Raw genomic sequence first — 27,724 nt, 5'->3', positions numbered from 1 at the left:
AATTCCAGTTAGTAACAGTACATAATGGGAAAAAGTCCAAGGGGGGTGAATACTTATGCAAGGCACTGTATACTGTACATGTGAGGTCTGATCAGGTTCTGTATTATAACCGGTCCCCAGGCTCTGTGATGGGCACATGGGGTTCCTCCTCAAAACTGTTCTCCTTGCCAACCCAGTGGATGCCATAGCCGTTCTCCCTGGGTGGTGAATGCTGGCGTTCCATTGTGGAGAAGGTGGTGAACTGGACTCTCTTTCTCTTGCTGGTCGGCGAGTGGAGTGACTCGGTGTGCATAGGTTTGCTCCTGAGGGAGCCCACACAACCAGGGGGAGAGTCTGTAACAGAGGCCAAGCAACTGGACCTCCTGGACAGAGAGGTGGTCTTATCAGGCCCAATGTCTATCACGGTGGTGGTAGTCTGGGAGTCTTGCTGCACAGGGCTACCTGGCACACTCATCACCAGCTCAGCGTCTGTGCCGAGCCATACCCAGTCATGCCTGTGCCCTGTTGGCTCATGGGTATGAGAGGGAGGCTTCTTGTGTCTGAACTTAACAACGTGTGAAATACAGTTTACCAAGAACACCAGGATAGCGAGGCAAAAGACGCCCAAAAGAGCGTACATGCCAATCTCCAAGTCTGTGAGAGGCCTGTTTGCCAACATTTCTTCACCACCAATTTCTACCTCTGCTGTCTCCTCCACCTTGGTGGGGAAGTTGTTGTAGTTTACCAGGTTCCCAGGGGCTTTCACAGTGCTAGTAAAGCTAACACTGCTCATATCCTCCACTATCACGTTGTCTGAGCCATATCCTTTGCTGCCGTCACCGGGGATGCTCATCATGCTGACATTTATCACCGTGGTAGGACTGCTGGGGTTTCCTGAATTGCTGGTCTTACCCACTCCTCCAAGGCTGCCACTTGTTATGAAGATTCTTTCTATAGATTTGATGGTGGTAGTGATCTTTTGCATGGCGCTCTCCTCTCTTTCTGAGGTTGAGCTGCGTGGTGGAGATTGCTTCCTCTGTTTCTTCTCACTGTCGTCCTCTTCTCCATCATTTCCATAGTCGCTGCCGTTTTCCTTTCTGCTAACAGTGCTACTCTCGAAGCTGCTGGTATTGCTGTTGGTTGACCGTCCGCTATTTCCCTGAAATTTGATCTTCAGGCTGCCGTTGCCAACCGCTACAGTGCTTTTGCGTTTGGACTTCTGGCAAGCCTCACAGATGGACATTTCTAGTCTGACCAGAACTCCCTCGCCCTCTCCCTCTGCCACCACAGTCGGAGGTGTGCCCTGCACAGACACCACGCCCTGATTCAGGGATGTCACCGTCACTCTGTAGTATGCAGGATCATAAACATCAAGAGGTGTCTGGCTGCCATCACTGAACTGCACCCAGGCACTGACCAATGCTTCCTGAAAGAGCAGAAAAATGGCAGAAATTGGAATACTGCTTTGAATCTAATCCTTGTTTCTAAAATGTTTAAATCTCTGAAGACTGTTACCTGTTTGGGTCTCTGTAGAACCTCCTGTGTTTTTGTGGTAGCCAGGATGGCCCTGTTGCTTCCTGTACTGAGCTGTAAAGTCATGGAGAGGCCTGTAACCAGCTGGACCCCCAACTCTGTAATGGTCACTTTGTCATCCACAACCTTGATAGTTGTCTTCGCCAAAATTGTGCCAGACAGTGGAGAAAACACCTGTCACAGAATAATATCAGATACCACAAATTAATTAGGATGCCTCACACTGCATCTTCTTGTCAGAACCTGTTCAGTTAAGTTAAATTCATGTCATTGTCAAACCTAAATCATACTTCTTTTCTAATCTAATCCAGGGACTGAATTGCTTATTGTTAGGACAATGGTAACAGTCTATTTTGGCTAATGTTAATCCAAGCAGCAGTTCAGATTATTACCTGGATGGTGGTGGTCCCAAGATCCCGTCCCGACAGCACTCTTCCAGCCTGCAGCTTTGCCACTCGAGGGTCTTCCACCTTCATGAAGTATCGAACCAGCCTCGTGACATCCACCTGCCAATCAGAGCCCAGGAAATAGGCCTTAGGATCCCGAGGGTCCGCCTGCTCTGCCACGAAATGAGTTAGCACCCGCACCAGTGCGTGCTGATACTGCAGCATGCAGCCCTTCCCCTTCCTGTCTTCTTCTTCACTGCTCCAGCCAGGTCTGGGACATGAACACAGAAACACACATGCAGGTCACACCTGTCACACAGCAAAGGATTTGACCTGGTATTCTTCAATCACTTAATCCTGTCTCTTTGCTTGATTGGATCACATTGAGATATAACAATACATTATGTAATGGAATAAAAACCCTAAACCCTTTGAGAGATATGATTTTGAAGTACGCTTCTAGAAATCCCATCTAGAACATAAATAAGCACAGTTTTTGCGTTAAACACTTTGTTTGTTTGTGTGTCTCACCTTTTAGAGGTTAGTATTGGTACCCTCCAGCTTTTGATCTGGCTCAACTCTGTGTCCGACACCTCAATCTGGAGGGGGAGTTGGGGCATCCACACGTTCATTTCCAGCTGAGCACTCAGGTAGCTGTAGGTAAAGTTCACCATCATCTTCACTTTGCCCTTTGTCTCTTTGCCATTCAGGAAAACATAGTCGCACCTGTCCGACACCTGGAAAGGAAGAGATAAAAGCTAAATGAATATCTTATCATTTTAATTTCTATGATAATATCAAAGTTATTTTATATGTACGCTCATATAAACAGTCCATATCAAACTCAGGCTGAGATGGTTGTCAATGAAGGAGTTGTTACTCATCTAACCAATGACAGAGAATAATCTGATATCTCATAAAAGTCACTATTTTAACGAATAGACCATTCTTACAACAACAAATGGCCTGGAGGCAGTTCTGCACTGCGTGTGTTACCATAGTAATGTCAGATGGCTGTAATAAACTACTGCGATGATCACCGGTCCGAAGCTTTAGGAAAACTAGCATTGCAATTTTATGTTAATCAAAAATATCATGTGGTGCAGCGCTGAATATCAGTCCTTCACAGCCAAGTGCATACATTACACTGTAATTCCAAAAGTGACCTTGGCAAGTTTGGGCAACTGCTGAAAGATCTCATGGAAATTTTGAGACACGAGTCAGGAGATTTTCATTGGCCACTGCTCTGAACAAATTGGATAATTAACGCAGCATTTAGAATTCAGTCACCAGCCTGTGGAAGTGCACAGGGGAGCAGAAGGAAGAAAAATGGTGACTTTGACAGATAGCCAGAGGAGGAATTCAAATAGCAAATAGATCCCCCGCTCTTATTTGCAACTGTTGGCTAGAGGATGTGCTGTCCCAGTGACAAGCTATTTTTGAGAGGGTCTTGTGTCATCATTCGCATCTGAGCCTCAGTCATCATGCACCCATGACCACAGCTTTGGCTTTGAAATGACTTCATCACTATGTGTCATCCTTGCTGTTAACTGAGATGCCCTGAGCTTTCTGCACTGATAATTCTGTGCTTGATTTATATCCAACAGCAGATTTACAAAATGTGGCACTTAGGCCCTGGAACAGTTGTTGCTATGGAAAATTTCTAATGCAAACATGGAACATGAGACGGTGAAGGTCTGATTTAGTTAAAGCGAAGTCGCATTTAATACCATGCAGACAAACTGTCATCCATGATCTACAACATTTCCCTTATTTCACAGAAGCATATTCCAGGATCTCCACTGAACTTAACACGAGTAATGTTTAAATAATATTCTCAAGCATTAGTTGAAAAAGAATCCCGTGTTAACGTGCCATCCATCCCCTCATCCTGTTTAAAATCTATCTCTGCTGCCAGGAATATCCCTCAGTGTTTTGGATGTCAAAAAGGATATTTATTTAAAAGGGGATTTGACTTTCATTATTGGGTATAGTTTTAAAAAGAGGCAGACATTTAATAAAGCTGAGAGTGTTCAGAATAAATACAGCTTTTGTGTTACTGAGGGGAAAATTAAGTTCAAGCCTCCAAACGCAAATCAAAAAAAGCCATGCGCACAAACACTGCATCCAAATGCAGCAGAGTAGTTTGACTTAAATTCAGCATCCAGCTAAATAAGTCCACTTTATTTTGGTGGTCTTTGTGGCTATATAACAATTTAATTTTTCTTTACACAATCAAATACCATTATATAGAACAAACAGCTGGACAGCAAACTGTTGCTGCTACAAAGCTAACATGTAGAAATGACGTGATTGCTTGCTAGCAACCATACAACTATCTCACCAACAACATGTATTTTTGTTACATTATACTTTATGTTACCAGACACATAGAAATGACACTGATACCTGTTATTGCATCACAAACATTAGTTGACAATACTGACATATTGCCTCAATAGAACATAGTGAAACTAATGTAACCCATTCGACAAGCAGAAACAGTGTAACATCCTTAGTAATGCCCCAAAGGCAGCACTGACACACTAACACTGGCCTTAACATCGCCACCATTGCCGGCAAGCCCATTCTAACCTCCACTGCCCTCATTCTCCATCTCCCCCTCTTCTTTCCACTGTCCTGTGCACTAAATCCTTTGTTCCTGATTGTGTTGATCTGTCCAAGCCAGTTCCAATGTACAGAGCAAGGCTTGTGTAGAAACACAGAATACAAACATTTTTAAGAATGGACACCTAGCTGACAGTTACTGAATTTGACCTACTGGATTATAACTACTTACTCAATCTTTAATGCAATTCATTCAAATCGCCTCTTCATTAAAAGTCCTGATTGACCAACTACATAGACACACTTGTACATATATCGGTATTGTAATTTGATCAAGTGCAATATCCAAATCTCAGAAGCTGCAAATTGTAGATTGAGGTTAAATGTGTCACATCTTACTATTATGAATGAAGCATTGTGCTGCTACAGAGATTCCCGGCTGACAAATCATGTCCTTCTGCTTTGGTACAGACCCCCATCACATTATTGTCAAAAAATACAGAAATTACAACTCCCTCTAGAATCGTGACTCATATTGAAACCACAAAATCTCAAAGGTAATGACAATATGGTTTTATTTTGTCAAATAAATAAATGTATTATTGTTGTATGTTTTGCTCATCCCTAATTCTAAATCCATCCGTAATCCATGCAAATAGGAAAACCTTTCCATCGTGAAAGATTAGACTTTGTTTTGCTTTTGTTTTGCCACATGAGCTGCTCATTCTGGATAAATCCTGACCCCCACTATCACAAGCAGATTTGATACTCTTCAGGCACACCAGAAGAGAAAAGATATCTGAGTCAAGCTGTTAGACTAAGAAGATTAAAGGGTATATTTGTGACTGAAGCTGCTATCTGGTCAGCAAATACACTGAGCTACAGTAAGCTTAGAACAACAGCAAAGTTGGCTCCAACACAGGGTTGAAAAGATTGATTTAGTTCACAGCTGGCCTCTTGACATCCTCACATAATCCTGCTTTTCTTATAACTGACGCCCATCTGCACTTAAAACATTGGCACCTACTGTATGTATAGACCTCTGGATCTGCTCATGGAGTAACACAAAACACTGCACAAAATGTTACATTTATTAGCCAAGACATCCAATTGTTTGCTGAACCTGCTTTGGGACATATTTGACCAGCAGAAAAAAATATATTAGAGAGCTGGAGTCCACTGCATGTCTCTATTCTTTGTTTACAATCCCACTTTAGCCTTGAGTAAATACATTCACAGCCCCAGACCTCAGGGGCCAGGGGCCTCACTTTCAATTTCATCAGTAAACAAAGCCGGCTTTTGGCAGTCAGCCGTGCTCAGGTTCACAGGATAAAGGGACAAGTCATAGGATGGGCGCACGCGGGCGGACCATGGGGTGAGCAATTTAATGCAGTGGCTGTTGATTGTCTTGAAGATGAATGGACGATGTTGTCAGAGCCCAACTAATAGTTTGTTTTACTGTGTGGAAAAGAGACGGGGATCAGAGGTGACTTTGGCACAACTTATTTGTCCGCATCTGTCCTCACCATCACACATGAGACCCACGTTGGCTCCACGGAGCAGCTTTTTATCCTCTGCTCCACATTTCTCTCTCTCACCTTAGCACCGGCATTGGCAGACAAAGACGTATATCTCCAATTTTTCTGTTCGTTACTGTTAAACCCATTTTTGTTCCCAGGTAGCCAATTACTAGAGGTGATTGAATTTTTTTTTACATATTACCACTACAGAGAAAGCTATTTAATGTTGAATAAAAGGTGTAGAAAAAAATCTTTAAAAGCAATTTCACCTCTTACCTTGTCAGCGTCCTTTTTTCACAAATAGACTTGAGCCTTATCTGCTACATAATAACAACTGCATTTGGAATATTTGAAATGTAGAAATAAAGAATCAGAAAGCTATCATTCATTGTACACTATCTAGTACTATGTAAGATAGAGGAGGAAATATCTTACCTTGAGAACATCTTCATCACTGGAGCTGCAGTCTGTGTAGTCCGACACATCAGTGATGACTCCATCCTCCTCCACAGCTACTATCCTCACAGGCATCACCACCTTCTTTCCAGTCAACACGGCTGTGTTCAGGATCTCTGTGTCCTGCAGAGCGACAAGGAACATAAACCACAGTCTGAGTAACAAAATATAACAAACCTCATACAATTATTATATTACATTTGATTCGACATCTTATGCGGTGGTATTACCAGACATCTAAAGGCTTTTGTGTTTAGGAATCAGTTACTCAGTAATCCTGTTTGCCCCAAACGCTTCCCCCATGGGAGGTTGGTGACGGGAGCAGGGTTTACACAGGGTGATGATCAGGTCACCACATGTGAGGGAGAGCTAAGCTTGGAGTTTGCTGCACTGGTACGGCCCTCAAAGGAATGTCATATCAGTTCAAACACGGCCAAATAACTAACGACAGGGACACAGACAAGGATTAATCTCTGCACATATCTATGCCTATACAGTACAGCCTGTTCCATACTGCTCAATGTATTATTAAAGAGGGCAGCTATGGCAGGTATAGCAGGTGGTGCAGCTCCATCTTTGGCTTCCATTATCCACTCAGAAATCCAGTTCGTGTGAGAGAGATACTGAACGCAAAAGGCTCAGGATGGTGAGGCTAGCACCTTACGTCATCGTTAGGTTGTCAGTATGTGAGCTCATGTATTTGAACAGGTTAACGAAAGAAAAAAAAGTTATGCAGTGATTTGGATAAAGCAGTCTATTTCTAATGTACCGGGTATCTCGCTGCATTTGTGTGTGTGTGTGTGTGTGTTTGGGTCCCAACAATATGGGGACTTATCTTCCTTCTGGGGACAAAAATTCCACATGATGTCAATTATTGAGAATTAAGGTGAAGACTTGTTTTAAGGTTAGGTTTAGGTTTAGCTTTAACTTTAGGTTTCTGTTTAGGTTAAGGTAAGATTAGGTTTTGGTTAAGGTAAGGGTTAGTAACCACGGTTGAGGTTAGTGAAAGTCTCCAGGAAATCAGTGTAAGGCAATGTTATGTGTGTGTGTGTGTGTGTGTGTGTGTGTGTGTGTGTGTGTGTGTGTGTGTGTGTGTGTGTGTGTGTGTGTGTGTGTGTGTGTGTGTGTGTGTGTGTGTGTGTGTGTGTGTGTGTGTGTGTGTGTGTGTGAGTGTGTATATGCGTGTGTGTGTGTCTGTCTGTGTTTGTGTGTGTGTCTTTATGTGTATGTGTGTACAGCGAACCATTTGTATGCATGCATGAATAATCAAAGCCTATAAATGAAGCAGATGGATACGTGTCCTCCGCTGTAGAAACACACAGTTTCCAATGAAGTTGAAATGATTTAACATTGTGTGTGTACGTGTGTGTGTAGATCAGTGTGAGAGCAGCGGAGCACAGCCCGGTCAAGTTATGTGAATGATCAGTTAAATCAAATTTAAAGAGACACTTGGCCGCTCCGAGGATGAAAATGAAGCAGATGGATACGTGTCCCTCGACTGTTAACTGCTTTAAATGAAGCTGAAACAAATGAACATCGTTTTATTTTTTTTCAGCTGTCATTACAATATAGTTGAAAAAACACTGATCTGAAGGTTGTGTCAGCGAGGCTTCCCGCTATCATGTAGAAGTATTGAGTGGCAGCAGTAGCAGGATCAGTCAATGCTAATGTTCCTTCGAGTCAACCATCCAATGTCTGCATGTTAGGCCCTTAGCCTGAGGTCATCTTCTAATCCACAAAGGAGATGAACCATTTCCAATTCTCAAGTCAGGACACTGTGGTAAACCCTTATAACTTCAAGCAATCCAGCAGCATTGTGATGGAAATGCAGCATTTAGCTCCGTGAGATGTGAGAAAACTAATGCCCAAACGTCGCCATAACCTAAAGTCCAGTCATTACTAACCTTAATCTGACAAAATTTACATAAATTATTAATAATATGCGGTTAGACAAATTAAGAGACATGGGAGAGGGCAGTGCTAGTGTATTACATGACAAGTTGTCATGTGTCATTCTCAAACAACGCTGGATAAGGAAGTCACTGTCCCAGGTGACAGATATGACAGATTGGACGCTGTAATTCAGCGCAGTGTAAACTCTTCTGTAATGTTCCATATTTATTATATCGTGGATTAATTATAGAGGTAGCATGATAAAGAGGCCTGCTGCACCAAAATAGCACCACATGAAGCAACTGTTTGTCGAAGACGATGACCACATATTGCACGCCAGAACAGAGCAGAACAACACAGAGGAGAGACATCAGCTCGCTGACAGTCAACAACACAAGGTCACTCTCTGCTCAAAATAGAACCCATTTGCTAAACAATCCCAAGCATACCGAGCCGTCTGCATATGCAAACCAGACAGGAATGGATCACGGCAAAGTGCATTCTATGATATTTTCATGCATCAACGCTCAAAGGATACGGTCCAAGCATTATCGGAAACGCTGCTGTCTGTAACATCCCTGCCAGGTTTTTTGGTAATGATCAGGTGTGACGTGGAGGCTGTCAGCGAACTCACCATCACGAGAGGAGCCAAGCCGACAAAGTCTCTCTGAGTGGTATAGATTCTCATGGCTCCTTCGGTCTTGGTTAGGTTTTGGGTCAGGGACGGCAGCTCCAGTTTCCATACAATCACCTGACTGTCGAGAGGACTGCTCAGCTCCTCAACCTCAAAATCCATCTGAAGCACCTCCAGCAGGCTGCTCTCAAGCCTGGGTGGGGAACAGAGAGCACGAGTAGTTAGACGAAAAACACTAGAACACAAACACATATATAGATACAGTATAGGCTACACAGTTCCTGTTGAGACAAATTATGTATAAAAACTAGAATGGCACTCAGTAGAGTGCCATACCTCCACCAAATATGTAAAATATCAGCCCCTTAAACATGCCTGGTTTTTTAAATGGCCATGTTGCAATGAAAGAAAAGGAAAAACAAACCCTGGATCTGTCCATTAATCCACATCCACACCCAAATGTAATGCAGGCTTTTCTGACCTATGTTGTATCCTTTCCCCTTTCCCCTTTTCCTTTTTGTTAATCTATCCTTTAGTTTTTGTGTAATCCTACTAACTCACCAGTAGACAAACTAACGCAAATAAAACACTAACTCCTTGGTGGAGGTGATAAAGAAAAAGCAAGATAATATTTGACAAGACAAATTGTAAAACATATTATGCATTGTGTTTTATTTTGTGAAAGCGGTGGGATGCTGCATTTTTTTGTGTTTTTTGGCAGTTTGGTGCTTCCGTGATTCTTTCATCACCTTCACTTTGCACAATAACAGCAGGAACACACAACCTCTCCTTCACAGCCAATGGTACTTTATACGATTACTTCTCCATTGGAGTCTCAGGTTTTCTTCCCTCTCTTTAAGGCCCTGTAGAGATAATTGTGTCTAGAAAGAGGCCACGTGACTCTGCGGCAGTGTAGCCCCCTTCACTTCAGCCTGTGGTGCTCACTGCTCTCGATGCTCATGGATCCTGGAGAGCTGTCTTTTCTCTTTTTAAAGATTTTGATGAAGTCACGCTTTGCATTAGGATGTTAGACGTTTCGTTTGATAAATACTAGAAGACTTTGCAGCGACTGGAGGTTCGGAGATATCCGGCTCAAAATTCATAGTGCGATGTTATGAATTCTGCCCCTTGGGTAGTGAGACAGAGATTTGTTGGAGAGCGCCGTGATCCCCAGTAGTTGCGACAAGACCCAAATCCCCCCCTCCCTCCTTTTTTTTTTTTTTTTTTTGAATTTGTGGAGAGCTTTGCATCTCTAGGCATTTTCAAGAATTGAACTTAAAAAAAAGGAATAGATATGAATTTCTCTCTTCTGGCCTTTTGCCGGAGTTGCTGCTACTGATAAGTGTATAAAGAATAAAAGGTGGTCTGAGGACAGAGGCGCTCTGCATGCACCAAAAAGTTGAAGGCTTTGTAACCTTTAATGACCTCACAGCAATAGAGTGTCCTAGTCATGGATTCAATATACTCTCCCTTGGCCTCTCCCAAGTTAGTATCCTTGGTTTTATTTTCTTGGCTCTGTGCTTAACAGGAGGAAAGATATATAGGTGCACAAAACACAGTAAGAATGCACATTCTGTACCCACATGGACATTATCACACCCACTGCTGCCGGTGTGTACATGTTATATATATTTGTGTCAGCGCTGTGCAGACACAGTTGGACCGGCATCCTGAATTTAAATGACCTCTATAGGGCTGTGTGCCGGCTGCCTTTGTGCATTAAAGCAACAACAACAGGAGAAACTGCAAATCATATTTTGTTAATCCTCCAATAAGGTTCAGACTCAACAACAAAGCAAACAAGTAATTCTCTACACCCCACTCTCATATCTGCCCTTATTAGAGGAAAGGACGGATATTTTGTGTAATTGAATAATCTTAGCATATTGCTGAGAGACCTGAGATTAAAAGATAATAATGGAATTCTGGTCAAGAATCAAAACAAGATAGGCTCGATAAGGCTCACATAAGCACACTTATATCCCTTTAAGTATGCATTAACACAGATATCCATAAGATAAAAGGATGTTGCCATGCTATTTACACCCGCAGCCAGTTTTGTGAAGCTTTCAGGGGACTGACGCTTCAACCATTTGTTTACAGCCGTGGGTCTGTCTGCGAGAGGCAGTGCTTTAATATTAAGATCCAAAACCAAGCCGCTGCCAGAAAGGATAAAAAGGGCTTTAATGTACAGTTACGGCAAATACTTTTAGTGCTCACTAAAGCCATGAAGACAAAAAGTCAGAGAAATCCCCACAGTGATGTGACAGTAGAGGCTCTCTGCGGGGGTCCCGTTAGTTTCATGACATTTTAGAGAGGATTATCCAAAATGACAAAAATAAATGGAAAAATATGTTGAACCCCACAGAAATTGTTATAAACAATGTCATAATCCATGCACCAGGAAACGGGGAAAACAGCATAATGAGGTCAAAGCAATAATGATGAGCACAGATAAGGTCAGTGCTCTGTCTACAGTCGGCTGTGTCTATTGTATGAACTCTGGAGTCTGAGCCACATTAACTTCAAGATGTTAAAATGTATCTCTGTACTGGAGTTCAGCAAATGCTATTGTCTCCTCATATTGTTCATTTTCCTTCTTGGGAAAGTTGGCTGTGTACACTTGCTCTTCTCCAGCTATGCCAGGCACTCAAACACAGATTAGGGCTTTAGCTTTACAAGCACTCCTTGGAGCTGCACTACAAAACAGATATAATCTCACAGTTTGAGTTCAATCTCAGAGGATCAAATCAAGTGAATATTACCGATATTGATGGTTTTCTGCTGAATATAGGATGCATTCAAGATATTTGGATTAGAGTTGTGCAAAGGGTCGGGTAGCCCGCAAAAAAGTGATATAACGGGCAGAATGTTTGAAACATCTAAATAAGCCTCATGTGCAAATTTGACCCCTTCACTTGGGCTCAACTGTCCCTACCAACACCAGACTAGGAAACACTCTGATCGCTGCAGGAGAACAGGTGGTGGGACAATTCAAAGATGCTTTTCCCAGAACACAACTCTTCACCATTTGATGTGAGTGTCTGTGTATGTAGAAGGTTTAATCATGGGTGACGGGTTGGATGTTAACGGGTCCAGGTGGGTCCGAATTTGACTTGTAGGTAGAGTGAAGGGTCGGGTCCCGTATTGAGCTTTGTGGATGCGCGTTTGCAAATGGACTTGTGTATGACTCTGGTTTTAATTCCGTATCTTTCAATTAGTTCATCTAGATGACTTGTCAGCCACGCTAGCAGCTTGGAAATGCCCGTCTATAAGTCCACAACTTACAAACAGAAACACTTATCAATATCCATACATGGTCTTTTAGGGTCAGGACTTGATCAGTGATCCCCTGCCCGTTCCTTCAGTATTCATCTGTTGACATTTGGGGTTTTATTGTAAAACATCTCCACAGCTATTTGTTGGATAGCCATTAGATTCAGTACTGATATTCAGATCTGCTTCAGGATGAATTGTAATAACTCTGATAATTCAAATTTTTCATGCGGCATCAGCATCACATTTGAAATGAGCTGCTTGATAGGGAAAGGGTGAATTCCCATCAATTAAGGTTATGGTGCAAGCGGAATTTTTAAGAGCAGAGATTGAATGGACAAGTGTTATGTTTGAAGATGGCTCACTATAGTTCTGCTGTAGCGACCTCCCTGGCTTGCAGCTTTTAAATCAGGCTCAATGTTTTACTGCATGTTAGGAATTCATGGACATGCACACGGCAGCACTTTAGGAAGTGGGGAATGAAAGACGGGGGAAGCCATCATTGTTTACAAGGGGCATTTTTTTTAGAGCACCTGCAGCCAACCTGTGCTGAGAGGGTACATCGGGATGTCCTATGAGGAGTGTGTGGTTTTCACAGTGCAGACACGTTGTCTTTCTTCTCCATCCCTATCCCCCTTCCCCGGAATCCCTTTGCTTTATCACCCGCAGATCCAGGGCCTCTGTGGCCGCACCATGGATTGCGGTTTGTGGATCGTACACCGGGGGTCGCGGTGGTGGATCCATTGTGGCGGATTCTGGGCTGATCGTGGTGCTGGTGGCGGACCCTGTGTCGTGTTGGCATTGGGCACGGGCGGTGGACCAGGACCGCGGTGGTGGCTTGTGATGGGTCCTGGTGGGCGGCGGTGGACGGTGACTGAGGACTGGAGTGGCGTCTGGTCTGGATGGTGGATCGTGGTCTAGATGGTTGCTGAGCATGGACTGTGCTTGCAGCGGGACTGCTTGGCATGTCATGTTGGGGTTGTCCTTCGGGATGTCTACCCTCATCAAATGCTGCTAGAGACTTTGATTATTGATGATGTTTTCCTGCACGTGGCATCTATTGCACTTCTGTCCGTCCTGGGAGAGGGATCCCTCACATGTGGCTCTCTCTGAGGTTTCTACATATTTTTACCCTGTTAAAAGGGTTTTTAGTAGTTTTTCCTTACTCTTGCTGAGGGTTAAGGACAGAGGATGCCACACCCTGTTAAAGCCCTATGAGATGAATTGTAATTTGTGAATATGGGCTATACAAATAAAATTTGATTGATTGATTGATTTCTTTCCACAGGTGCAGAGACAGATACTGAAATGTTTTGCAGGATTTGCATTACAAAAAGTTTAACTTAGACAGTGAGACTCTGGGCCTTGAGAGTATTATCTATTCATTCAAGCAATAGCAATTTAGATTCAATAATCAATTTCTCGGTGATAACAAAGGAGACACAGAAAGGTAGAACACACAGGCTGGTTAGACACACTTGCCTCTTTCCAAGTATGGGAGCCTTCCTCTGACAAATAACAGCGACGGTTCCATCTGTACCCATATCCAGAGTGATGTCCCACAGTAAAGTGTTACTGGGTGTTGCTGTTCGAAAGGTCACACCTTTCTCAACTGTCGCTCTGTGAAAAGTCAAAAACAAAAAGGTCAAGGATGTGGTGAAGTTCAAATGTCCCATGACAAGACAATGAATACTTCCAAAATGTAAACATATAAAGTGAATATATATTAAAATAAATCTCTACATCTTCATTTTTTTGTGACAATGCAGTTTCCTCCGACAGGATCTGTCAAATTTGATATCTTAAACTTCAGCTTCAACTATATTTGTCCCCAAAGGGATATTTGTGACTTCAGCAGGGAAGAACAACACGTAAGACATAAAAGAACATGGACATATAGTACAAAAAATGAGGTGAGAGGAGTCCTGAACACAGTAGGCTAGAGAAACCAAGAACTGGAACCGCAAGCGTCATTAAGCATCATTAAACATCTGAAAGTTTCAATAAAATTTGCAGCCGAGTATAACCATATAAATAATACCAAGTATATAGCATATAAATACACAAGATGGAAAACAAATATCAGAATAAATAAGATCAAGTGAAAGTCGGGCAGTCCAAATAAAGTCCAGTGTACAGACATATAACCTGATCAGCATCTTGCCATCCATAATAAAGAACAGCCATCATTAAGGGCGTAGCACTCAGGTAATTTCAATTAAACCAGGACTTCAAATAAAAGGCAGTTTCAATGAGATTGTCATATATTATCCATGATAGAATATATATAAAACAATATGGATATCATTCATTATTTACATAAAGCAAGCAAAACATGGTAGAGATAACAGAAAATGTCAATGATCAATGATTTACTGCCCTTTAAATCCCCCTCTACCCCTTTGCATTACAAAAACATTGCTCTCTCTGTTCATTCTTATGTGCACTCATTATTTAAACTGTACTAAAAGAGCTCTCGTTTCCTTAGTGCCTAATTTGCAGATGTCAAGTATTGTGTACGTGCATGTTCAGACCTTCCCACTGGGCATTCCCAGCGTTAGCAGCTTGCAGTACGCCAGATGTTAATGAAATATTCTTGTACAAGAATTGCATTCATGTCAGATGTAGCATGAAGAGATGCAAAGAGGTTCCAGTCTTCTGCTGCAGCAATACCAGTCAGTCTATGTACTGCTCCTTCTTTTATATACTCAAAGCTCCAATAAACAGTTCAGAGAAACATTTTCCTGTCTCTGGTTTTCATCTGCATGCAAAGCTGTGCGTTTTATCGCTGAATCTTTGAGATAAAAACAAAGTGCATTACGAGCCTCTGAGGAGGTGTAGTCTATAATAGGAGCAACAGCAATCTGATGATGAGCTGTGCTCAGCGCTGGGCTGGGGTTGGTTTGGACTCCTCAGGCAACAGGAGGGGGAACACTGCTCCCTTTTCAGCACAATTAAACAAAACGATCTACTGGCATCAATATTTAATTGAAAATATGCAAGATAACCTCTTCATGAGTGTTGTGTGCACATTTTGTAAGTTTGGGTGACAACATCTATCCTGCATGTAACCAGAGGTCTCGAGTGGCCACAGATCTTGGCATGGATGTCCGTGCTATAAATTCCACTCTGTCTAACACAAACCAGTGCCTTTAAAGTCGCAGGGCATGAATAAAGCATTTATATATTTTTTACTTTCTCAGAGTTGATAGATTTGTCAATTGTGACACCTTGAAAAACAGTCAAAGATCTCCGGCTACAGGTCAGCGGTGACTTTTTTTTATAATAGTGGATTTAATCTTGTGCCATCATGACCTGGAAGACTGTCTGCTTCAATTCCAGCCGCACACCACCGACGCTGGTTTATCTGATTAACACAGGTTAAGCCAGGCAGCATAGGGCTCAAAGGTGATAGCATCTGGTACCCTGGCTGGTCTGGAAAATTAAAAACTCCCGGTTTGATCATGATCGCATACAGTGAACACTTTTTTAACACTGCTAGCACAGGCGTCTGGACAAATTTGGAGGTCATTATTTTGCACAAGGACTCTTCGGCGCATAAGATGGAAGAGCTGGGAATCGAATCACTTTCTCTGCATCGGACGATCCACTGTCACTTCTGCGACCCACTGCAGTAGTTATATTAAACCCTCTGACCTCTCACTCTGCCATCTTTACTACCAACAATAGGTGGCTGTGAGAGATGCGGATCAGAAGACACACACTGAACTAACTAATTCTTTACTTCTCACCAAAATAAATCAGATAAAGGATCCAAAATGTGTGGGTGCTGCATGGTCTTTGTGTTTGTATCTTCCCTATGTGCTGTGCATGATATGAGAGAGCAGAAAGGTGAAGCCAGTCCAGTGTTATCAGTCAGAGGGCTCCCAGGAGGCAGAGGAGCCAACCCAACACACGGGGACAAACACGCAGCCTGGGCTAAATGAGCAGAGAGAAACTTACGCTTTGGTTTTAATGTGAACTGGCTACAACTTTCTAATTATAATGAAATCCGAGGCAAGAACCAGGAGGAACAATACAATACAGCCACTAAATAATTGTTTCCGTTTCTACAGACCCTCCAAGTGTCGTCTTTACACCTCGGTTTTTCTATAAATTAAAAAATGTTACTTAACTAACTTTAAGAGCTGCTAGTAGGTGGGTTTGATTATATTTGGCCAGAGCTATAAGTTAACTCTTTCTGTTTCCAGTAACTGTTCAGACATTATCGTCGTCTCATAAACCACTCAGCAAGAAGATGAAGAAACATATCTACCAACTGATTCCACAAATGTATGTCTGTCTGTCTGTCTGTCTGTCTGCGTGTGTATTTGGAACACATATCTTGATAACCGTTCATCTTATTTGAGGTCTCCAAATTAGCTAACTCCAGATTGTGAGTCTTCAGACTGTAGGAGGAAGCCAGAGCACCTGGAGAAAACCAAAGCAGACACGGGGAGAAGGTGAAAACTTACCACAGAAAGACCCCGGCTGAACCGAGTCCCCTCTTGCTGTGAGGCATCAGTGCTAACCAATGCATTACCGTGTTGTCCCAACATTTCATTTCCCATTTTTTGTGTTTAATTGCAGCACTGACAACGCCTGTGGAGAATTGTAAGTGCAGTGCGATTATTTTCTTTCAATTTGGAGAAACTTTAATCCGGCATAATCAATGAGGTAGGCATGATGGCATACTCAATGTAGTAATGAGAAAACCTAGGAGGACTGTTAATCTAGTAATGGCCTCTGAACAACATGGCCTGCTGTGATGAAACGCCTATGTGTATTGAGCTGAGTGGTGAGGGGTTTACCTAATAAAAAGTGACACTAACAAGGAGACTTATCTTCAGCCCTTGTTTTTTTTCTTTCTCTCAGCTCCCCTTGCGTAAAAAAAAAAATATCCCATGTGACTGGAAGAGGTGTTTGTCTTTGAGTGGTTGGGAACAAGAACTGGTGTCCCCGGCCTTGGTTAGCAGGCCCCGAGGAGGCAGCAGGCAGGGGGAGGAACCGGGGCAGGGAAGATGGATGGCTGTGGAGACTGAAGCTGACAGTGTGTGAGAACAGCAGCTCTCAGGTCCTGCACCTGCCATCCATCTCACTTCTGACCACGCAAGGCATAAGTGGCACTATTGTTCACCTTTTACATACACTGAATTCACTCACACACACACATGCACGTACATAAAAATGCCACCAGACGCAAACTGGCACACAAATAGATACACACACTGTCAAATACACTCAAAGCAGACCTTGTGACCTTTATCAGTCAGCTCCCTTCCCTTACTTATTTGTGGAATGAAGTTTTCTTTACACTTTTTGAAAGATCACAGAGCTATGACCAACAAAGGAAAGTAAAAGAAAGAGACCAATTCAAAAAACTGAATAAATAATAGAATAAAACACAGACACAGTTTGATCAAAGTCCTAGAAGAGAGATTGTATCCTCTGTGTGAGTGAGACAGCATGGCCCAGATGCATTTCATCACCACGGCTGCTATCAGGATGCTACATAGGGTTTGTAATTACTTCCCTGATATAATTTGTGTTCCCATCTTTGGCTCAGAGAATGCAGCGCTGAGGGGCCCAGTACCACCACTGAACCCCAGTGCAATCTGAAACAGATGCAATCGTTAATTATGCAGTCAAATGTCCATCGTTTAGCCAGTCTGATGGCGAGCCATTGGCAACGTGCTTATCGTACTTATGGAGCGGTTTAGGGAGCTGGGGAGATGCTCATGCAACAATCCTGCCAAATGGCAGGCACCGCGGCACTAACAGAGGATGTAAAAGTCCTATTTGTCACACAGATGAGTGATTGGGCTCCCTGGTTGAAACGCTCACTGGCACGGCGTCCTGTTGATACAGAGGTTCAAGTTTATTTATCGCCACATGCTACCTCTAAATAAAACTCATGGAACAAGACAAACTGGCTCATAGTTGACTTCTAACTGCCTTTAGAATGCAGTCAAAAACAATGTATGGTCATAATGGCTGGTCGTACACTAATAAATGCCCTCTACGTGGCTATTGGGATGATGGTTATACAATATGACCTTTATCAAACTGTCACTGAGTACGACAGCTTCATTTTGCCGGAGCGGACAGGTATGGCTTGTCTTTTCTCAATCGACCTTAAATTTGTATGTCCCTCTGCTCCAGCTATGGACATCAATAACAGGTTTATCATGCTGATGAGAGTATTAAGCAAAGCTTTAATGGGACATTCAGACAGTGATGAAGCACACAGACAGCTGTTGAAGAGGGGATGCACAGCGCCTGGTAATGTGTTAATAAGCTGGGAGGGGAGTTAGAAACAGTCACCAGTATATACTAGATAAATAGAACTGCCCATCATACAAGGTTAACTACCACAAAGTGTCTTCCAATATCTTCCAACCCAGAAAACATTGCTATGAGGAGAGCAATAGTGTGGAAGGAGAGAAAAGGAAATGAAAAGGAGGAAAGGGGGGGGCAGATGACAAAAATAAAAAAGAGTAAAATAATAGGAAGAGAGAGGGATGGACAGAAAAGGAAAGGGAAAAGAAGAAACAGAGGAAAGAGGAAGTGACATTTCTGCTATCGGACTCCTAAACATGAGAGACTGAGTAAATTAATTAAAGCAGGAATGATTAAAAGCGACAGAATGAAGAGGGGAAATCAGGATTTCTTTTCTGGCTTCATTGGTCCGGCGAGGATAACAAAATGAAACCAATAATCTAAACCTTTAAAACACCTGGACGCAAGTTAATGTTTCCCCGACGGAAAAAAAACCTTCAGCTCTGTCTCCCTCTGTTTCCTTTACAGCACCAGAAACCTGAGGAGAAATTCTGACAAACTACAAACTCTGAAATTGGACGAGAAGGACAAGTGCATCCATGCATAGCTGTCCACCCAATCAATATTCAGCTACTGCAGCATTTCAGGACTGTCTGAGTGGATGAATGTGGGAACAGGTGAAAAAGGAATCACCTCCTCACCCGCTCACCTCCACTGAAGCATGTATGAGCGAGTCAAGGCCGGAGTGAGTCACGTATTATTTATTTTTCATAAAGTATTGATTGCGTACCACAGAGTTTCTCAAACCCCAGAGACAGGCTGTGACAATTGTAAAGGAACAGTTGTGTGAGCTGCCTTCAAGGTCTTTCTTGTTCCTGGTCTGTTTTCTTGTTTCCTTAAGTCAGGACAACTCACTGGACGTCACCCAAAAAACACAGCAAACACCAAAATCATTTATCACATGATGTGATAGCAAACCACACGTAAAAGACAGATTTATGACATGCCTTTGTCATGATCAAAATCTCCTCAGTATATAACTGTGAGAAAAATGTATTTCCCTCCTTCTGACAGTTCATTTTTCACTGGCGGAGAGCAAAGCAGATAGTATCTATAATAATAATGATGATAATAATAATAATAATAATAATAATAATAATAATAATAATAATAATAATAATAATAATAATAATAGAAAAGTCAGATCTAATCAAGTTAGTATAAATCTGTACTTGTCTACTCTGACAGCTTACATGGACAAATCCAGCGACACTGCAACACGCTTCTATTTGCTGTCCAATAGCAAAAGATATTTCGCTGCTGATGACCATGAAAACCAAACTGCTCGAGCCTTTAATTCAAATCCGCCTTTGAGCTGCCAATCCCTCATGTTTCATCATTTCACCTTGAAAAAAAGGGAAGAAACTTTTTCATGTTTGGAGAGGCTGATGTCCAGACCCTCACAACCACTTGCTGATTTGATATTTTTGTTCGCAACATAGTCTTTGTCGATTCGTCAGGCTCCTATCCACTGACCCCCCATCCGTAAGAAAAACAACCAGCATTATCCTCGGCTACCAGTGTAGAACCCAACATGGATAATCCTCCTGTTTCTGCTGACAGCTATTGTGCAGTTAAATTCTGCATTTTTCAATTATAAAACAGTTTGAAGCAGACAAGCTATTATTCGAGGAATGTCTGTTTACCCCGGCATGCACAAACTCAGTGTACTTGAGTGGTCACATGATATGCGTCTTTTTTTATTACCAAAGATGTCACAGAGACCTCCAGAGAAAAAAGATTGCTTTAGATTGGTTCTACAAATGTGCTCATCTTTATTCAAACAGTAATATTCTGCATGTCCAGAGGGGAGCCTTCAATTAAATTGACCTATACCAGTATTACCCATGATCTTCATTCATTCAATAGCAGAGAAACACAGGTGTGAATACAGCTCCCGAGAATCACAGAGTCACAGGCAGCACGTGATTTTTATTTGATCCATGTCAACCTTGGTGACTAGCGCGCTTCAAACAGTCCTTAATGTTCTTGTTTTCAGCTCTAAATCAAATAATCCAACCCACTTCCCAGAGAGACAGTTAACCTCTGTAATATTTTCAAAAAAATGCCATAATCCATCCTCAATCTAATTTCCTCTAATATTCCCTTATTTCTTCGGCTGGAGAGGGATTTGTGCAAGGATTTGAAACGAGGACTGTTATCGTACATTTCCCCATGTTGAATTCCTGCCACAGGGGCCGGCGGTTTGATCCCAATCTTCCCCATTCCGCATGCCGAAGTGTCCTTGGGCAAGATACTGAGCCCCCAAATTCCCCCTTCTCAAAGAAAAAGTGCTGCAGATAGATGGCAAAACTGTAATGTCAAGCTCTTTGAGTGGTCTTCAAAACTGGAAAAGATCTTTATGAATACAGACCATTTACTGCTCTGACGTTTTGAAATGGTGAGACAAAAGAAAACACAATCTTACCTGAGTGTGAAGTTAGTCAGCTGAGCAGAGCTGGCCATGAGTATGTAGAACGTGGCGATATCGGTCGTCTTCAGGGGTTTGGAGGACGTCCGTATGACAATGGCGTTGCCAAGCTTGAGGCGAGAGAGTGTTGCCATCCCTTTAGGCACCTGCAGAAGTCGTACACTGCCAATCCTCTGCATGGGAGTGACAGGAACATACTCGGCCTGCTGCTGTGAGCGACTTCCATCCACAGAATAACATTTCCCTCTGACTTTAGGCTGAGCCTGGTAGTACAACTCCACAGGGTTCCCAGTGGATGGGTCCTGCCTCTCCCTGCTGGTGCCCTCTGACCCCGGAGCAAACCAGCCAAGAGAAGGAGCCAGCTCGGCGATGCAGGTTCCCCTCTCGCCCCCAAGGGCACAAGAGGCCCTGACCTCCTGGGTCTGCCAGAAAGCGTACACTGTCACACACGGTAACTCATCCACAGCTCCATCCCCCCTGTCCCAATCCCTCCCTGCGACATAGAAGAGCACCCGCACTTTGGGCTTGGAGGAGAAAACCCGGGGCGTCAGTGCAAAGGCCTGGATTCTCCAGTTAAAGGTGAAGACCTCTGGAGCGTCGAAGAGCTGCACAGACTGAACCAGATCCAGAGGCACAAGCTGCTCGGTGGACATGGTGCCATAGCTCGCTTTGACAGCTGGCTGGCGGCTGGCTCTTAAAATAACAAAGGGCTGCGTGTGACTCTGCATGCTGGAGTTCCTCATGAAGTCCTGGCCGGCCTCCTTCAGGAAGAGGTAGTCAGCGTCTTGCACGTCGTAGTTGACTGGCAAGTAGACGGGGAAAGGCACTGGGCTCTTCCTGTCGGTCAGCTCTTTACTGCTCAAATCTGAAAGGAAAGAACGGAAAATGTCTCGGCTTAGAATTGTACGTGAAACAAAAACAGAAGTAAGGCCGTCACCTTTCCGTCAAATGTGACAGTAAAATATTATCCCAGGAACTAACACTTGGGTTTAAAAGTTATCTTAGGTCAAATGATCAACTGAGTGGGGAATCAAAGTATTGCACTAAAAGGCCTCTGAGCTTAACCTTAAAATCCCTTTAACAGATCACAAAGTCCGAAATAATGTAAATTACAACAAGAGAAGCTTAGGAGTGTTTTTGCTTCTGCCACAGCAGCTTCTGCTTGCACGGACCAACGGGGGAACTCTGCGGATTTTACATGTTCCGGTGTTGTTTAATGGTGCACCCCAGTTTCAATCTTAATCTCTCAATGGAATTTGTACTGTGAGCCACAGACGTACACATTAATAAATCCCTGATAAAGAGGCACAACTGTTTTTCACTGCATATGGCAAAGTTCACCTTCATGAACATGCTGCAGGCTTAAGCTGTCTGTCTGACTATTTAAAAACTGTATTGACAAAGAATAAAAAAGACCGTCCATTCCTCTACACCTCCACCAATCATCAAAAGAAAAATTACAAAACTTAATACTATAATACAATTATATTAAAGTGATGTAGAAAGTCATGTCATGAAAAGAAAAACTACTACCTCATTTGCTAATATTCTTTGCTTTTGAAGACGTGTTTGTGGTTATTAAAAATACTGTAAGTAAATCAAGTAATTCAAAAAGTTTCATTGAAAAATATTTGCAGCCATGTTGTTTTTCCCCATTTCTCCTCCGCTGCCCCAGTTTCATCTCTCTCACATGGATGATCAGCTTTCTGTATATGGGCGGAAAAGGTGGGATCTGATACATCTGGCACAAGGTTGACTAGAGGGATTAAAATGGCTTTTCAGACTGTCAGCAGGATGTGAATTGAATGCCTTGCAGATCCACCATATTAAAAAAGATGAGTCGAGTACATCATGGTGTGAGGCAGAAGATATGGACGCAACATTCTGATTAAAACAAACAAAGCTAATTAAAACAGAAATGCATCTTGAGTATTTTATACCAGTTAGTATTATTATTTGTGTCGCTACTTCACATTGCCTGTATAATGTTTTAAAGGATTACAGGCTGAGTGTTAAACACACGTGCAAAGAATTACCTTTTTTTACATGAGTGAGTAAGAACAAGCCCAGAGCATAAATATTCCCTGATCTGGTTTAAGAGCTTGATGATGAGTGTTTGCCCCTGATGGAAATGAGCGGAGGCAGAGGTCACTCGGCCGTCATGTGTCCTCATTAAACATCCATTTTGATAGAATTATGAAGATTATAGTCGCTGACCTAGGCGCGCACTGTTTATCTGGTGGCTAATTGCCCTACTTGGTGAATTAAGGACAAAAACACTGGTGTTTACTCTGGAGATTATAAACTGCACCAAGCAAAGCACTGCACGGTGAAAAACAAATACAGTGGCAAATGATCCTCTACTCTATGGCGTCGGAGAGATCACATCTAGATTGATAGAGCGGAGTAAGATGCATTTGTAAAATCATAATAAAAAGAGGCCATTCACGACGCCCTTCATGGCTGCTGGCATTTGACAGGCCTCTTGTTTATCTCGCCCTCCTCTGCTCCTTCATCCTCACGCGCGCACCCATTCAAAGAGCCCGTCAGGATGCTCCGACAGCTCGCACAGCAACGACTATACTGTAAGTGTCACAATCCTAACCCAACACCATCGATCTCCCCCCTCCACTCCCTTCACTCACAGACGAGAGTGTCAGTCATGTTCTCTGAGTGGGCGACACACGCCGCATGAGGCAGACACTGGAGCCGGGAGCCGGGGTTTGTCCTGGCTTAGCCTACCGGTGGCCATAGTGACAGATGTGCTGTTTAATACCAGAGCTGGCAGCGGCTCTGGCTGGAGTGAATATAAACTGGCTCAGTGACTCCAGCGGGGAGAGCGCAGTGCCAGCGTGGAAACAAAGTGCTGCACACGAAAACCCATCCCTTTACAGTTGTGTTTGATGGATCATCTGTGCTCCTCTTGTTATTTCACATGCTTCTCATTCCACACGACCCAAAGGAAACCGATTTAAATGAGGCATACACAGCACACACATTGGTGAACATGATGCCAGACACTGCAGGAATTGTTTGCTTAAGATTTTATTTTTTGCAGTTTTTAGAGAGAGTTCTTCTTTGCCAGTGTTTCCTTTGCCAATATTTTTGATTTAACAAGTAGCCAATGTAAACAAAACTCCACTTCACTGGTCCTGCCCTCAACTGATAAAACATGAGAGCCATCCACGGCAGCAGCTGTTCCCGCCTCTCAAATCACTCATTGAAGAGCCTCAGCTTCTCTTCCTTCTTGGCCGAGTCAGAAAGCATCAGTGTTGCCTTGCTCATGCTTCACCCATCGCCGTCCTGCACACTGACATGTTCACTACCCCACGCTGTTGCTTTGATTTATTCTTTTTCTCTATGGTTTATGTTTAGTCCTCATTTAATGCAAGGGTTGAAATCAACTGTTGTTAATCGGTGCTTAGTTCACGTTTCCAGCTGAAAAACTCTCCTTGAATCTGATCAGACTGCAGAGTTGTGTTCCATCACAATCCATCTTTTGCTGAAAACAGAAAATTCACCTAAACATGGATTTCCTGTGACTGTGTGTGACAGAGCTTTTCATGTTGACACTATCCCTCAGCTCTGTTTGTTTTTAGTGGAGTCACTCATATGAAGCAAGTTCAATTTCAGAAAGGGAAACCAAACTGAGATTAGTTCTGTGTGAGCAACGACAGCGTTTACTTTGGGCTTTAGTCTTACATTTTCATTTCAATAGTAATGTTCCCCATTACCAGTTTTAATAAAAAACACTGCTCTGTCTAACGAGCGACATTTCATCCTATGGTTTGTCTCGAGGCCCAGCATTAACCCGTCTTCACTAGCATGTCAGCTAACTTCTTTTCAGTGCATTGCTCTTTCAACGTGGTTCCTTCATTTGTAATCAATCTCTCTATTATTCTATTAAAAAGGCAGAAAGCTGGAGATACCATTGTGAATTTTAATGTGCAGTAATGACTCCTGCCATATGTGCAAAGCAGATGCAGAAGTGACTCAACTCCCAACAGCACCGCAGACGACAACAATGGATGTCTGCATTTTAATCTGTGACTGAGAGATTATAAAAGACGTGTTTGTGCCTCAAAGTTTCTCTTTCATGTCGCCTTTTGGATCAAATATTGGGCCCATTTATAGCAACACCCTGATTATAACACTTAAAAAAATAAAGTGTTAGGAACGGGCAAGATGCTTACAACACCTGTGGCAAACAGCGTTTTCTTAATCTGACGTCAGCCCTGTTTGTTACTATCTTTTAACTGGCTGACCTTTCCAGCACCTTTATAGCGAAACAGGTACGGTCTCATTAGGATCTGACAGCTTGTCGATGAGTAAGTCCTTAGACGCAAAGATTTGTATTTATGTCATCTGTGAGACGCTGAAACACTTTGCAGTCGCCTGGGAAGGGAAACTGTGTTTTTTAACTATGCTTAGGAATTAGGTAGCAATTGATAATCAAAGTGCGACTAGAAATTTGGAGAAAATCTAATTCAAAAAGTTCTGGGAGACATGCATGTCATGTCCGCTGCAGGCGGCTAATTGGACAAATGTGTTACCCAATTAAATCAAAAGTCACAAAGATGTGAGTTCATATTCCTGAAACTGTGCTCTCAAATGTGAAATTCAACCAAAATATGTAAGATATAGGGTTTTCCAAACTATGCACTGTTACTGTATTTATGTTCTGTGACCAAGAATTTGCATTACGTGACAACAACAGACCTGCAACACAGGCCTAACTACATCCAGGATATAAATTAAAATACAATTTATAATTCTAATTTGCAAAAATTGTCTTGTTGAGTGGATTTGGCAGCATTATATCCTCGCCTCACATACTTAAGTAAGTGTTTTACACAACCTGAGGAGAGATCACAGTATCATCATGATCATATATGTAATGTTCTCTGGTGAGAGGGTGGAGATAATAAGGAGAGCGAGAGAGAGAGAGAGAGAGAGAGAGAGAGAGAGAGAGAGAGATTGAGTGAGGCTTAAGCTCATGCAGTGATTGCTATGTCCAATGAGACTCTTAAATCTGCTTTAAAAAAAAAATCTGTTTTATCACAATTTTCCAATTTTACTCATCTCTTTATCCACACAAATCAGCCGGCATGCATTCCCTGGAAATAGCCATCTATGAGGCAGATATAGGCTTTTCAGTAAATGCCCTGTGATGTGCTTTCTTCCCCTCTTCTGTTGCCATTATCAAAGTTGGGAGTTTAGATTGTCTGCTTCTTGTGTGAAAATTGGGTTCCCTGGCTTTCGAGCAGTCATCCATAAGGGGACAAAATGTATTCCCAGAGAGAGGAAAAGCGCTGAGCATATAAAGGCACAGCTCAAGTTGTAATGTAAACCCATCAAGTCTTTTACCCCTCAACAATTTCATCCTAAATGTTTAATATCCCACTCAGGGCTGTGACACCCCTTCGCTGCGGTGAGCAAGATGCTCATGTTAGCCTCTCTGGAATACTGTATCACTGTGGATTAAGATGTAAGTTTGTGGCACAAATGAGGACATGTATGTATTATTTAGACTTTCGAGAGGAGGCTGTTCTACTGCTGGCATTGCTTTGCTAAGAGACAGGGGCCCACCTCCCCTCAGTAACATGTGCACAACACAAACAGTCTATTCTAATAGAGCATTGGTTTTTGACTGTCATCATTAAATCGAGTGTGGTCACCGCGAGGCTTCAGGTTAATTCCCTGCACTTTGGGCTTAGGCTGCGTTTCACGTGTGTATTTTAGATTTGATTTTTTTTTTTAAGAATCAAAACGCTCATCCAATTAGTTCCAGGTCACTTACCTTGTGTAAGAGCTGCTGTAATTGTTGCCAACACTATCTGTAAGATCCTCCAGCTCTGCCAGTAAAGGCTCATTTTGGCACCGGGCGCTGCTCGCTGCCCTTCCATGCAAGTTCCCAGTGTCCGTGAGGTTCAGGTCTTGTTTCAGCAGAGCGTGGAGCGCATCGTTTCATCCATTTATGCAGTTCGCACACTTATTAACATAATCACACCTGTGGGGGGTATAAATCGTAGCGTAGTCCCAGCTGAAAGTGACATGGACCTCGCATCGAGATCCGTTCGTCGGCTGTGCGTAAAAGTTGTGCGTAACGGGTCTGGGGACGTCTCTCCTGGAGACCGCGTCCGGTCAGAAGATGAGGGGATATTGAGCCGAAGCTGCGTTACCGATGATCTTCAGTTTCGATCAATGTCACCTTCGAAGCAAATAATCTCAACAAGTCCCACTCTGAGTCCGTCTCCTCCGTCTCCTCCGTCTGCTGCCGCGGCGGGGACTCTGCGGTGTTAAACGGCTCCTAGAACAGTCAGCGATCAGTGGGTGTCTTGTGCGCAATCCTCAGGGCACTAACCTCATCATCTGTCACTGTCCATCCGCTCAGGAAGCCACGTCCAGTGCGCAGCTGGTACAGGATTAACCCTGCGTGGGGTTTGGATGTGATGTCAGAGGAAACGATCAGTGTGGTGGCTCCTGATCATCACATCTGTTAATGCAGCGGCTTCATTATACTCAACCAGAGTCAACAGGATATTGATCGAGAGGGAAGCTCGCGCAGTTTCATCTGGAGACTCCCACGTTCTGCTGTCCCGTCTCAAAGTGTCCCTCAACCCAGAGTCAACACGCAGGAATAGTTTTCACAGCCATTGTGAGAGATGGTTGTTCAGATCTGCTGCGAGAATTTGAAACATGGATGTAT

At 43.0% G+C, this 27,724-nt stretch overlaps 1 protein-coding gene across 1 annotated transcript; it reads right to left on the bottom strand.

Annotated features, from left to right (window-relative positions):
* Positions 1–103: 103 nt before the first annotated feature.
* Positions 104–27,285, bottom strand: LOC128438633 (transmembrane protein 132D). Its single transcript, XM_053421244.1, has 9 exons — positions 26,816–27,285; positions 21,013–21,880; positions 13,728–13,865; positions 8,970–9,162; positions 6,422–6,565; positions 2,430–2,635; positions 1,905–2,169; positions 1,495–1,686; positions 104–1,405 (listed from the first exon to the last, which is right to left on the bottom strand). The coding sequence occupies exons 1-9, from the start codon at positions 26,919–26,921 to the stop codon at positions 104–106; spliced, it is 3,414 nt and encodes a 1,137-aa protein (XP_053277219.1). The 5' UTR covers positions 26,922–27,285.
* Between the last annotated feature and the right edge of the window lie 439 nt (positions 27,286–27,724).

This window comes from Pleuronectes platessa, chromosome 4 (assembly GCF_947347685.1).
Source record: "Pleuronectes platessa chromosome 4, fPlePla1.1, whole genome shotgun sequence".
Lineage (NCBI taxonomy): Eukaryota > Metazoa > Chordata > Actinopteri > Pleuronectiformes > Pleuronectidae > Pleuronectes > Pleuronectes platessa.
Note: the sequence above shows the minus strand (reverse complement) of the source record. Positions and strands in the feature narration are given on the sequence as shown.